The sequence below is a fragment of the Equus caballus genome, chromosome 3 (genome assembly GCF_041296265.1).
Source record: "Equus caballus isolate H_3958 breed thoroughbred chromosome 3, TB-T2T, whole genome shotgun sequence".
Classification (NCBI taxonomy): Eukaryota; Metazoa; Chordata; class Mammalia; order Perissodactyla; family Equidae; genus Equus; species Equus caballus.
In genome coordinates this window covers 91198803-91213099 of record NC_091686.1, presented here as the reverse complement: position 1 = coordinate 91213099, position 14297 = coordinate 91198803, and the positions used below count along the sequence as shown (strand labels likewise).

The 14297-nt window shown below is 38.1% G+C and overlaps 1 protein-coding gene across 8 annotated transcripts in view; it reads right to left on the bottom strand.

Annotated features, from left to right (window-relative positions):
* The window catches only part of ATP8A1 (ATPase phospholipid transporting 8A1), a 221092-nt gene that overhangs the window by 128939 nt on the left and 77856 nt on the right, over positions 1-14297 (bottom strand). For all 8 annotated transcript variants that reach the window (XM_023638157.2, XM_070263872.1, XM_070263876.1 and 5 more), the window contains 2 exons: positions 6940-7017; positions 5863-5951 (listed from right to left, as the gene is read on the bottom strand). In XM_023638157.2, the coding sequence (XP_023493925.2) occupies positions 5863-5951; positions 6940-7017 (167 nt within the window). The remainder of the gene's footprint in view (positions 1-5862; positions 5952-6939; positions 7018-14297) is intronic.

Below are 14297 nucleotides of genomic sequence, written 5' to 3'. Positions count from 1 at the left end.
TGTTATTTTTGAGAAATACACAATAAACCTCATTGGGATCCTTTCACTTCCTAAGTGTCCACCTCACTCTCTTTACCCTTCCAGCAAACTGGCCGTGACACGGGTCTCATCATTCCAAGCCTCCTCTTCCAGCTCCAAAGCATTAAACTGCCTCCAGTGCAGTACCCACTATCTTCACTCCAATCACCACAGAAGCAGTGGTTTTTCCTGACTATTCTCTCTCCTACCAAAGGAATTTTGTAGATGCTTGAGAGGAAGGGCTAACCACGCCTCTTGTGGGCTGGACTCCCAGAAAAGGTGATGGCCTACTGCAAAGCTCTGCGGAAACTGGCTGCAGCCCAGTGCTTAAAGCAATTACTCCTGATCAACCTCAAGGTTTGGACTCCAGCCTCCAGACTGTACCAGGGGAAGGCCTGGTGCTACCCAAGCAAAAACACTGCCAAGGTTCTGCCACATTGCACTGGTATTATACAGCACCCCCGATCTCACACCAGGAGAGGGGCCAGTGCTCCTCAAGTCATGCAGCTTAAAAGTCGCGGAGCTCAAGGCTCAAGGTCCCTCTCCCCAGGTCTGGTCCAGCCTTGGCAGACACTGAGTGTTACTCAGAATGTGATGAGCAGCAGACAATCCAAACACCTGCTCTTGATCCTGTCTGCATCAGCTTCCCTGAGATGGCTGTTCTAGCAGCTCCGGTGTGTATGCGCTTCCTGGTTATTTGCCTTCGTTTGCAAATCCCTGCAGTTACATCTGCCTGGTAAATGCTTCACTTAAATTCATCCTTAGATCTCAGCTCACATATCATTTTTTCAGGGGGCAGTCCCCGACCTCCCTGCTTAGATCTGTGGGGGACTGGAATTGGCCACCCCAAGACATCTCTCTTTGGCATGAGGATTATTTTGGGTTGGTTACTTTTAAAAACTGCAGACAGGAAAGAAACTCTGAAAAGTAGAATTTACTTACCCTTTGTAAAAGACATTTACATTTGTACAGGAAATCTCCATCTGTAAAGGTGTCTCCCTCTCTGTACCAGGAAGAAGGGGGGATAACCTTATCTCTAGAAAGTCATTAATGTGGAAGGCAAGGACTCAAGTCTGCATAATTACCTGACTCTTGTTTATTGTGCTTGTGTGGTAATCTCCCATGATCGACTCTCCCCACCCCCAACATCCTCCTTTGCCTTTAGTTGAAGACGATTTTTAAGATGGTGGCTTCAGCCATTTTGGCGAATTGCTCAGTTTGCCTGAGCCTCTCCCATGTATACATGTTACAAAGCTTTGTTTAATTTTCTCCTGTTATTTTGTCTCATGTGAATTTAATTTGTTTTCCGGCCAGAAGGACCCAGAGCAGGTAGAGGAAATGTCTTCCTCCGCTACAGATCAAATCCCTGATAACAGACTCAATAGACCTTTGTACTGTGTCAGGATTTTACACTTGTCTGTATGATTACTTAACTAACAACCATTAACCCTCAATTAGACTATAAACTTTAGGAGGGCGGGAACCATGTGAACTTTTGCTGATCATAACATCCCCATCGTTTAACAAAGTGCCAAATACAGAGAAGGAGATAAACATTTGTTGAGGTATATGAATGAACAAATGAATGGTGTTTTACCAGCTTTAACCATCAGTCATGGTGAGCAGTAAGATAAATTTGTTGGTTATAATCTCCCTTGGAGCTAAGTATTATAATTATTGTGAAGTTTCTCATGGTGAATCTCTTCTTGGTGTTAAAGAAGCAGCTCATACTTTCAGTAAGCATACTGCTAAATAAAATATTGTCAAGTAAAGCTACTCACATCGGTATTCATATATAAACAAAGACTGCTTTTTTTTTTTTTTTTTGAGGAACATTAGCCCTGAGCTAACATCTGTACCTATCTTCCTCTATTTTTTTCATATGTGGGATGCCTGCCAGAGTTTGGCTTGGTCCGCGCCTGGGATCCGAACCTGTGAATCCCAGGCCCACAGAAGCGGAGCATGCGAAATTAACTGCTAGGCTACTGGGCCAGCCCCCAAAGATTGCTTTTAAGAACATTAATTTTTCACTTAAAGGGAAAATGTCATTGAAATGCTTTTAATACTGATTAAGTGACTTGCTCCCACAAAAAGTAGTTTAGTTTGCTTAACAGAATTTTTTTAAATCTTAGCGATTGTATCATGTTAAGCTTTGCCCAGCTCATCAGTTCATTCTAATAGTAAGGTCTGAATTATCAACAAAGATGGCACTTAGGATTTTAGCCCAGAAAGAATATCCGCTGTATTGAGAATCTTTGCCACTGAACATAAAAGCCTTCTTACCTATTTCTGGTATTTAAGGAACAGTGATAAAACTGACTTATTTCCTATAGGAAGCACTTTGTTGAAATGTTAAACAGTGGAATTTCTAGTTTGTAGTTAAGTTAGATTTACAAATGACATCACAACTCATTTATATCTAACTAAAGACAATGATCAAATGAAACAATCTATACATTTAAGCATGGTGGCATCTCTGATTCAACGTTGATCTCTGCAAAACAATCAGCATCAGCACATGTGCACAAATCTTTTTATTTCGTTGCCCCTCATGAATCTGATTTGGGGCAATGATTATGTGAAATGAGAGGAAACTTACCAAGACTAAATTTTGAAGCATTGTTTTAAGTGTTCAATATTATCTTCTTACAAACCTATGGAATACACACAACTAGGCAAAGATTGTACTATCAAGAGACTCCAAGTCTTGCCTTTCTGTTAAAAGTCATTAGAACTCACCTTTGACTCTATCTAGGGTAAAACTAGGTTTTACCTTACTTCTTAAAAAATGGTGAAGAAGCATTAGCTCTGAAATCGTAACCCCAAAGGCATTTGTTAGAACATGAAAGTTTGTGTTCTTCTCCTTTGTTTTGCTACATCCTGGGGGGATAAACACCATGCTTTTTTCTGTGGGAGCTGGAAGTGCATGTACTTAATAGTTCCCCTTAATAAACAAGTGTCAACATTGCTGTGGGGCAAAGGGGATAGTAAAAGTATGTTATTTCCCTGTCTGGGTTCTTACAAACCAAGAGTGCCCAGAGGAAATTCCCAAAGAAAGGTGGCTGACAGTAATTACTTTTTCCTGCAGAGTCTGGCGGAATTAAGTTGCAGTGGTGTGTCTGCTATTGCGAACACCTGAACAGTCTGAAGTCTCATGGTTTGTCCAAAGCCTTCATATATCAACAGCTCTCTACAACGCTGACATTCCAATTGTCCATCAGGATGTGTGTGTGGCAGAGGGAGTGCTGATAAAAACTCAACCAGGGTTAAGGATCCTAAAAGCACATACACAGCCAGTACATGACTGATTATTGGAAGCAGCTTAACAACTAGCTTCACTCAGCAAGGATTCTGGTCTTCTCGAAAACATGATACATCATCCAAAGAAGAAACATATTTCTGTTTATATAGTTAAACTTTGCAAGCAAAGGAATGCCTGCTTTTTACTTCTTAACATGTTAACATTTTATGTCTGGAAAAGAACCTTAGAGATTATCTGGTTTTACCACCCTCATTTTAAAGGATTTGGAATATTTGAAAGGAATTGTCTAGGGTCACATGGTGAATTAGTGACAAAGCTAGGACTAGAACTTATGCCTTATGACTGCACCTCAATATTAAGAAATGTTAGTTTCCCAAGAGGAAATCTGTTTCACTGGAAACTTTATCTAAATGATGACAACACTTGACTCTTAATTCTACTTTAATATTAACCAGTCTCAAACCCACTCCAGCAGAATACAGTTGTTAATGACAACATCATCAATAGATAGGAGAAGAATACTACCTGGAAGTGTTTAAGGACTTTTATTCCAAGAACAGGAAGAAAAACCTGATAAAGTGTACAGATCACTCTAAAAAATAAGATTTATGAATGCACAATTTGCGTAAGAACAAACATCACCATAAATCTCTCAGCAAGTATAATACAACAAACTCTAGAATAACAACAGGACTTTCCTTCTCTGAGATAGTTACGGGTGGAACACATAAGTATAAGATGTCAAAAAGTGTGCTGACCCTCTCCTGCTCCAGCAGCTAATCAAAATACCAGCCGCCTGCAGCAATGGGGGGAGGGGCGAGGAGAGCCTCTTTTGTCTATGGAGATTAGGAGATCTTTAGATAAAGAGGAAAGATACAAAATGGCATCCAGCTCTGGAAACACTAAGCATCCTTCTTAAATTAACAGCCTGTCTTTTCAGTGTGAAAAAGCCATTCAATTGAATGTCTTTTTAGCTTCATTTACCCACACAGTTTGAAGTCATTTTTAGTCACACTCTTTGCTAACCCAAAGTACAAAGATATCTGCCTGCATCTATTTCTCCTAGTAGACTCTGCATATAGAAGTAAACATACGATTCTAGAATTTTTTACCAAATGGTTGTTTATTTATAACTCTAAGGCATTTTCAAAATTCAATATACTATTTTTATACTAGCTTAGTGCTTGGAGACAGAGTGTGAGTGGGGAAGAGTGGGTACAAGCCAGAAAACCCAAAAGCAAGTGTCCCTGCTTGTACGGTGTAGGGGAACAGTATTTGCAACCTCAAGATGTATCTCCGGCACGAGGATTATTTTGGGCTGATTATTTTTAAAAAACTGCAGACATGGGAGAAGCTCTGAAAACCAAGTAGAAGTTACCCTTTGTAAGAAACATTTACATTTGTAAGGGAAATCTCCATTTGTAAAGGTGTCTCCCTCTTTGCACCAGGAGGAGGGGGATGACCTTATCTCTAGAAACTAGTATCAATGCAGAAGGCAAGGACTTGAATCTGCATAATAGCCTTATTCTTCTTTACTGTGCTCTTTCTGATAATCTCCTATAACTGACTCTCCCCACCCCCAACATCCTCCTTTGTCTTTAGCTGAAATAGTATTTAAGGTGGCAGCTTTCACCATTCTGGCGAGTTACTCCATTTTTCTGGTTTCTCCCATGTATACATGTTATAAAGCTTTGTTTGGTTTTCTCCTGTCATTCTGTCTTATGTCAATTTAATTCTTAGACCAGCCAGAAGGACCTAGAGGGAATAGAATTGAGGGTAGAAGAACTGTCTTCCTCTCCTACAATGGTTAAGAGACTGATATTTACCAGTCTCACTTGTAGAAAAGGGGTTTGGAAAATTTGATAAATATGCCAATGTCAATCAATCAGGAGGTGTTTCACCTTTTGATCATGTCTTCTTAGGATATGTAAAAATTAATTTTCTCACATTACCCTATAAAATATTTTAAAAAAAAGGATTTTGAACAGTTTAGGCAAACATACTTGGAAGTAAGAAATAAACGGGTGCTCAAGCAGCACATTCTAAAGGACATTAAGAGCCTGATAAAAGTTTTTGATGATATTCACTATCCCCCATATTTAAGAGTTTCGTATCCCTTCCTCCTTCCATTGTCAGATATTTAGATTGCTCTGTGATTGCAAAGAGGAGAAATGATAAAAGAAAAAAACAAATCAAAGGGCTAACTATCAGAAACAATCATATTTTAACTTGAAAACTGCCAAGGACAGACTGCATGTTCTTACCACATGCAAGCTGCACTCTAACTTTATGGCAACATAGAGAGAAGCATACATGTACTTTATTACCAGAGTCAGACAGAGACCTTCAGCAACTCTAAACACTGAAATATTATTGGGCAGAGCCCCCACCTCATAGGTAATTCCAAATGAAAAACAATACCAAACTATAAAAGACAAAATGTATATGGATACTGAAATTAAAACAGTTGCTTTCTCAATTAAAAAAAACACAACTCCCGTAATAAGAATTCCCAAAATGTATCAAATTGTTAGCACTAACTAAATGTGTATTTCATATTCTAATTAAAGGGTAAAACTCACCCATAAGCAACTCCAGCTATGGTGCACTTCTTAAATTGCATTACATTGCATGTCAGAGTACCAGTTTTGTCAGAAAATATGTATTTTACCTAAAAAAAGTTTAAAATTTCTTATTAAAATTTCAGGTCTTTTTAAGCCAGTCTTTTAAAGATGGGGAAAAAAAACAGTCCTACATTATTCTATTTATCAATTTTGTTGCATTATAGGGACACAATGAATACTATTGACTTACTACTTTCTGTACAATCATTAAGGAATATGTTCAATTGTATTTTTTTAGTATTTTAGCAATGAATCATTTAATATATGAACACTGTCAAGACTATCAAGATGTTAGAAAAACTACAGTCATATAGAAATTTGTCTTTATATGGTCTGAATTTCCACTAGAAAGTGCCACTCCTACTGCTTAACATTTATAGAGCACTAAAACATCTATTAGCATTTCTCAACATAACAAACAATTATGGAATTGGTGATAGCTTAGCTTAAAATTAACTTTACACCACATCTGAGTTGGTAAGAAAAAGGATAATTCTGGCCTAAATACTATTTGAAAAGTAAGAGTTAGCAGAGGGCAACACTACAAAAAAAACAACCACCATACTTTCTCAGCTAGTATGTATAAATGGATTACAAATATACACATAAGTGTAAATATAGCATGAACTATAAATCTAAAATTCCTGCATGACTGCTATAATACTTTGACTTACACAACTTCACCAATCAACTTTAACTTTTCCTTCCTTTCTGGTCAAAAGCTATTAATGATTCTAATGTTGGGAGTTTATCACTCAAAAAGAGCCAACACTTTATATACTAATCAGATTATATACTGAAGGACATCCCTCAGTGCAATACCTTAATCTGAGAGCAAACTATGCTTTAAATAAAGTTTTAAAACTTCATTTACTAAAAATGAAAATTGATAGTTATGTACTAATGTGTATTTATACCAATTACTCAAAAAATGGAAAATTAGGAGCTGTCAATTCACCCGAAATTGTCACATACTGCAGAAATTACACCAAATCTGACTTGTAATTCAACATATCAACAAGAAATTTAGTTTACCTGCCCAAGTTCCTCATTCAGATTAGATGTTCGAGCCATAGCAGCAGTGTCTGTGGGTTCATAATGCATGTCAAGATCCTTTTTAAAAAAAACAAAAGACATCATTGATTACAACTGGTAATAAGAGCTTGAGTGAAATTTTACTTAACTGGGGAGCTATAAATGAAATTACTCTCATCTCTTGCCATTCTTATGCCATTTCAGTTGATTACCCTGAAAAGTATTCAACACAGAATATATAATATCATATTTCACAGTAAAGGCAGTATGGTAGTTAAAACATGTCTCTAGAATCAGGCAATCTTGCTTTATTATCATTCCACCATATCCTAGATATGTGACCTATTATAAGGATTAAATAAGACAATGTGTAAAGTGCTTCCTACTGTGTCTGACACAATGTCAGTGCTTAATGCGAACTAAAATAACAGCCATTAAACATTGTTCAAATAATTAAGACTTTAAACCTCTGGAAAAATCATCTAAGTGGTTCTATCTTGTACTTTCTTGGCCAAGTTTCTTACACTTTATATACTTGAAAGCAAAACGAGTGCATGTCTCAAAACCCAAACAAAAATGTATAGTTCCTGTACCAATTTGTACTCACTTTGTACCCAGAAACTATGAGATTTGACTATTAATCCTATAAAAATTAATATTTCCTATGGTGGAACATTTTATCGACAAGAGTGGAAAGCAGAATTTGCCATGCCAAAATGTCTCTTTGATTTGAGATTATTTTGGGCAGATTACTTTTAAGACAGGAAAGACTCAGGAAGAAACTGTGAACTTCTAACTGCCTAAAAGAATTTGAGACAGGAAGGATATCAGCAACATGGCAGAGTGAACTGTTTGCTTTTTCTCTCCCCCTTCTGAACCACAACTAAATGTACATTCAATGATCAATGGAGGAAGCCCACATAGCACAACAGGACACCTGAGAGATGCATGCAGCTATACACTGGAAGGTGGATGGACTGGTCCCCCGGGAAGCGGCAGAGATAGGTGAGCATACCTGGAGCCCTGTGCACCCACACAAATGCTTTCCAGTCTGGCGCCAAAGCACCCCAAAAGTGGGAACACGCCCCTGGGTGACTGTAGGAGGAGACAGTGGTAACCTTTGCTGGTGATCACTCTCGCTCACCCAGTGGGAATGGGGTGTCCACCATGCCCCTGCAGTGCCTAGAAGTGGCTCCAGCTTGGGTCCCAGCAAGGAAGCCCTGCCTGTCAAGGCACAGTGGCACCATGGACCACGAGCAAATCACACAGTGGGCCAGGCACTCCCCAGGCCCCTAGAGAGCACACATAGGGCTGCTGAGCCCTGAAAGAGGGAACGTGTGCTGGATAGCTGTGGGGAGAGTCGTGGCAAGCTTGAGCCTGGCGGGGATGGGGAACTCATTGTGCCCCGGAAGCACCTAGGAGTGGTCCTAGCCCGGGTCCCAGTGAGGAAGTCCTCCCTGCCAAGCACAGCCCACACAAGTGCCTCAACACACCCCAGGCTGGGGCAAGTACCCATAATACACCCACAGCCTCCAGTAGACAGGGTGGGGCCAGAAAGTCTGCTTCTGCTTCCCCCTAGGGGTAACAGGTGGAATCTGCATCCACAAGCGCACTGACAAAAGGTTAGCTTGTAAAGCACCATGAGAAACAGCAGCAACAATTCAGACTAGAAGGAAAATGACAATTCTCCAGAAACCAACCCTGAAGACACAGGAATTTATAACCTAAATGACAGAGAATTCAAAATAGCCATCACAAGGAAACTCAACGATCTACAAGAAAATACAAAAAGACAATTCAAGGAGCTCAGCAATAAAATGATTCTCTTCACCAAACAGATTGAAACTATAAAAAAAAATCAAGCAGCAATTCTGGACATGATAAACACAATTAATGAAATAAAAAATAATCCAGAATCATTAAGAAATAGAAATGATCTTATGGAGGAAAGAATTAGTCTTCCTGAGCATAAAAATGTAGAAATTCTACAGGTGGAGGAGGAGACAGAAATATGGAAGAGACAAAACAAAATACAGATACCCTGAATGCTCCAGTGGACATCATAGAGGAGCAAATCAGCATAATCAAAGATAGACATGTTGAAATGCTCCAGACAGAGGAGAGAGAACTAAAACTAAAAAGAAATGAAAAAGGTCTCTGAGAAATATCCAACTCAATGAGGAAATGCAATATAAGAATTACAGGTATTAGAGAAGGTGAAGAGAAGGAGAATGGAGCATGTTCAAAGAAATAATAGCAGAGAATTCCGCAAATCTAGGGAAAGAGAGGGAAATATGTGTGGAAGAATCTTCCAGATCGCCTAGATTTGTCAATCTAAAAAGACCTACTGCAAGACATATAGTAGTAAAACTGACAAAAATGAATGACATAGAAAGAGTACTCAGGGCAGCAAGGCAGAAGAAAATAACCTACAAAGGAATTCCTATCAGGCTTTCAGCAGATTTCTCTGCAGAAACCTCACAAGTTAGGAGAGAAGCAATGACATATTCAAAACTTTAAAAGACAAGAATCTTCACCCAAGAATACTCTATCCAGCAAAAATATCCTTCAGATATGAGGGAGAAATTAAATCTTTCCCAGACAAACAAAAGCTAAGGGACCTCGTAGCCACAAGACACCCCATACAGAAATCCTCAAGAAAGCCCTCATACCTGAAAAAAGAAAAAAGAGAGAAAGGGGTCACAAAACACAGACTAAGGAGATAAATAGTTAGAATCAGAATAGGATAGCAAATATTCAGCTATAGCATTAGGCTAAAGGGAAGGAAAACACCAAAAGCAAAGACAATCTTGTCACTTTAACCACAAACTCACAACACAAGCTGGAATAAGATATGAGAAAAACAACATGGGAGGGGAGGAGGAAAGGGACTGAATCGGTTTAGGAAGTAAGAGGCCATCAGAAAATGGACTATCTTACACATAAGATTCTGACTACAAACTTCAGGGTAGCCACTAAACTAAAAAACTAAAAAGCAGAAGAGAGACACAAAAGATAAATAAGGAAAAAACAAAGAAACATATCGTAAAAAAACTACATAATTCAATGGGTAGACCAAAACATACAGGACAAGAAACAAAGGAAATGCAGGAAAATTGGAAAATGAGTGATATAATGACAGCATTAAGCCCTCACACATCAATAATCACCCTAAACATAAATGGATTGAATTCTCCAATAAAAAGACACAGAGTGGCAAGATGGATTAAAGAACAAGATGCAACAATGTGCTGCCTCCAGGAAACACATCTCAGCCCCAATGACAAACACAGGGTCAGAGTGAAGGGGTGGAAGATGATACTCCAAGCTAATGGAAAACAAAAGAAAGCAGGGGTCAATACTTATTAGACTTCAAGATAAGGCATGTAAAGAGAAACAAAGAGGGGCAGTATATAATGATCAAAGGGACAGTCCATCAAGAAGAAATAACACTTATAAATATCTATGCACCCAACACAGGAGCACCAAAGTTCATAAAACAACTATTAAGAAACCTAAAAGGAGAAATTAAAAATAACAGAATAATAGTAGAGGACCTCAACACCCCACTCACATCAATGGATAGATCATACAGACCGAAAATCAACAAGGAAACAGTGGAATTAAATGGAAAGCTAAACCAGTTGGAATTAATAGACATATATAGAACACTCCATCCAAAAACAGCAGAATACACATTGTTCTCAAGTGTGCATGGAGCATTCTCAAGGACAGACCACATGTTGGGAAATAAAGCAAGCCTGTATAAATTAAAAAAATTGAAATAATAACAAGCATCTTTTCTGATCATAATGCTATAAAGCTAGAAATTAATTACAAGAAAAAAGCTGAGAAAAGGACAAAGATGTGGAGACTAAACAACACGCTATTGAACAAGCAATGGCTCATTGAAGAAATTAAAGGAAAAATCAAAAACTATCTGGAGACAAATGAAAATGATAACATACCATAGCAACTCATATGGGATGCAGCAAAAGCCATGTTAAGAGGCAAATTCATCTCAATACTGGCACACCTTAACAAATAAAAAAAACCCCAAATAAGCAATCTCAGATTACATCTAACTGAATTAGCAAAATAAGAACAAACAAAGCCCAAAGTCAGCAGAAGGAGAAAATAATAAAATTCAGAAATTAATGCTATTGGAACAAAAAAGGCAGTAGAAAGGACCAATGAAACAAAGAGCTGGTTCTTTGAGAAGATAAATATAATTGATAAACCCCTAGCCAGACTTACAAAGAAAAAAAGGGAGAAGCTCAAATAAACAAAATCAGAAATGAAAGAGGAGAAATAATAACAGACTGCACAGAAATACAGTGGATTATAAGAGAATACTACAAAAAACCACATGCCAACAAAATGGATAACCTAGAGGAAATGGATAAATTCTTAGACTCTTACAACTTCCCAAAGCTGAGTCAAGAAGAAACAGACAATCTGAACAGACAAATCACAAGGAAAGAGATTGAAACAGCAATCAAAAGCACCCCAAAGAAGAAAACCCCAGGACCAGATGGCTTTCCTGGGGAATTCTACCAAACTTTCAGAGAAGATTTAATACCTATCCTTCTCAAGCTATTCCAAAAAATTAGGGAGGATGGAATACTTCCTAACACATTCGAGAGGGCCAATATCAATCTGATATCAAGGCCTGACAACGACAACACAAAAAAAGGAGAACTACAGGCCAAGATTGCTGATGAACATAGATGCAAAAATCCTCAACAAAATTTTGGCAACCCGAATACATCAGCAATACATCAAAAAGATCATACATCATGATCAAGTGGGATTCATACCAGGGACACAGGGAGGGTTCAACATCCACGAATCAATCAATGTGATACACCACATCAACAAATTGAGGAATAAAAGCCACATGATCATCTCAATAGATGCAGAGAAAGCATTTGACAAGATCCAACAGTCATTTATGATAAAAACTCTGAACAAAACGGGGATAGAAGGAAATTACCTCAACATAATAAAGGCCATATATGACAATCCCACAGCCAACATCATACTCAATGGGCAAAAACTGAGCACCATCCCCCTGAGAAAAGGAGCAAGACTAGGGTGCCCACTATCACCACTCTTATTCAACACAATACTGGAGGTTTTGGCCAGGGCAATTAGGCAAGCAAAAGGAATAAAAGGAATTCAAATAGGGAGTGAAGAAGTGAAACTCTTGCTGTTTGCAGATGACATGATCTTATTCATAGAAAACTCCCAAAAATCCATATGAAAACTATTAATAGAAATAATTAACAACTACAGTAAAGTTGCAGGGTACAGAATCAACTTACAAAAATCAGTTGCTTTTCTATACTCCAATAACGAACTTACAGAAAGAGAACTCAAGAATACAATTCCATTTGCAATTGCAACTAAAAGAATAAAGTACCTAGGAATAAATTTAATCAAGGAGGTGAAGGACTTATACAATGAAAACTGTAAGACATTACTGAGAGAAATTGATGATGACATAAAGAGATGGAAAGAGATTCCTTGCTCGTGGATTGGAAGAATAAACATAGTTAAAATGTCCATACTACCCAAAGCAATCTACAGATTCAATGCAATCCCAATCAGAATCCTAATGACATTCTTCACGGTAATAGAGCAAAGAATACTAAAACTCACATGGGGCAATTAAAGACCCCAAATCGCTAAGGCAATCCTGAGAAAAAAGAAGAAAGCTGGAGGCATCACAATCCCTGACTTCAAAATGTACTACAAAGCCATAATGATCAAAACAGCATGGTACTGGTACAAAAACAGGCACACTGATCAATGGAATAGAACTGAAAGCCCAGAAATAAAACCAGACATCTACGGACAGCTAATCTTCGACAAAGGTGCCCAGAACATACAATAGAGAAAAGATAGTCTCTTCAATAAATGGTGTTGGGAATATTGGACAGCCACATGCAAAAGAATGAAGGTAGACCACTATCTCATGCCATACACAAAATTAAACTCAAAAAGGATCAAAGACTTGAAGATACGTCCTGAAACTATAAAACTTCTGGAAGATAGTATCAGTAGCACACTCTTTGACATTGAACTAAAAAGGATCTTTTCAAATACCATGTCCTCTCAGACAAGGGAAACAAAAGAAAAAATAAACAAGTGGGAATTCATCAGACTAAAGAGCTTCTGCAAGGCAAAAGAAACTAGGATCAAAACAAAGAGACAACCCACCAAATGGGAAAAAGCATTTGTAAATCATATATCTAACAAGAGGTTAATCTCCATAATATATAAGGAACTCACACAGCTGAACAATAAAAAAACAAACAGCGTGATCAAAAAATGGGCAGAGGAGATGCACAGACATTTTTCTAAAAAAGATATACAGATGGCCAATAAACACATGAAAAGATGTTCAACATCACTAGTCATCAGGGAAATGCAAACCAAAACTACACTTACACCTTACAAAGATACCACCTTATGCCTGTTAAAATGGCTATAATCACTAAGACTAAAAATAACAAATGTTGGAGAGGGTTTGGAGAGAAGGGAACCCTCATACACTGCTGGTGGGAATGCAAACTGGTGCAGCCACTATGGAAAACAGTACAGAGATTCCCCAAAAAACTAAAAATAGAACTACTATATGACCCAGCTATCCCACTACTGGGTATCGATCCAAAGAACTTGAAATCAACAATCCAAAGTAACATATGCACCCCTATGTTCATTGCAGCACTATTTACAATTGCCAAGACATTGAAGCAACCCAAGTGCTCATCAACCGATGATTGGATAAAGAAGATGTGGTAAATATATACAATGGAATCCTACTCAGCCAGAAAAAAACAGAAATTCATCCCATTTGCAACATCATGGAAGGACCTAGAGGGAATTATGCTAAGTGAAATAACCCAGTCTGAGAAAGATAAACACCAGATGATTTCACTCATATGTGTAATATAAACAAAGACATGGACAAAGAAAACAGTTCAGTCTTTACCAGGGGAAGGAGGATGGGAGGGGGGCACAGGGGGTGAAGGGGAGCACTTATGTGGTGACAGTCAAGAAATAATGTGCAACTGAAATCTCGCATAGATGTAAAATATTATGAACTAAATTTAAAAAATTGATAAAAAATAAAACCAAAAAACAAGACCCCAAAATATGCTGCCTCCAGAAAATGCATCTCAGCTCCAAAGACAAACATAGGCTTAGAGTGAAGGGATCGAGTACAATACTCCAAGCTAATGGTCAACAAAAGTAGGTGTTGTCATAATTTTATCAGATAAGGCAGACTTAAAGTTAAAAAAGACAATGAGAGACAAAGAGGGGCAGTATATAATGATAAAAGGGACATT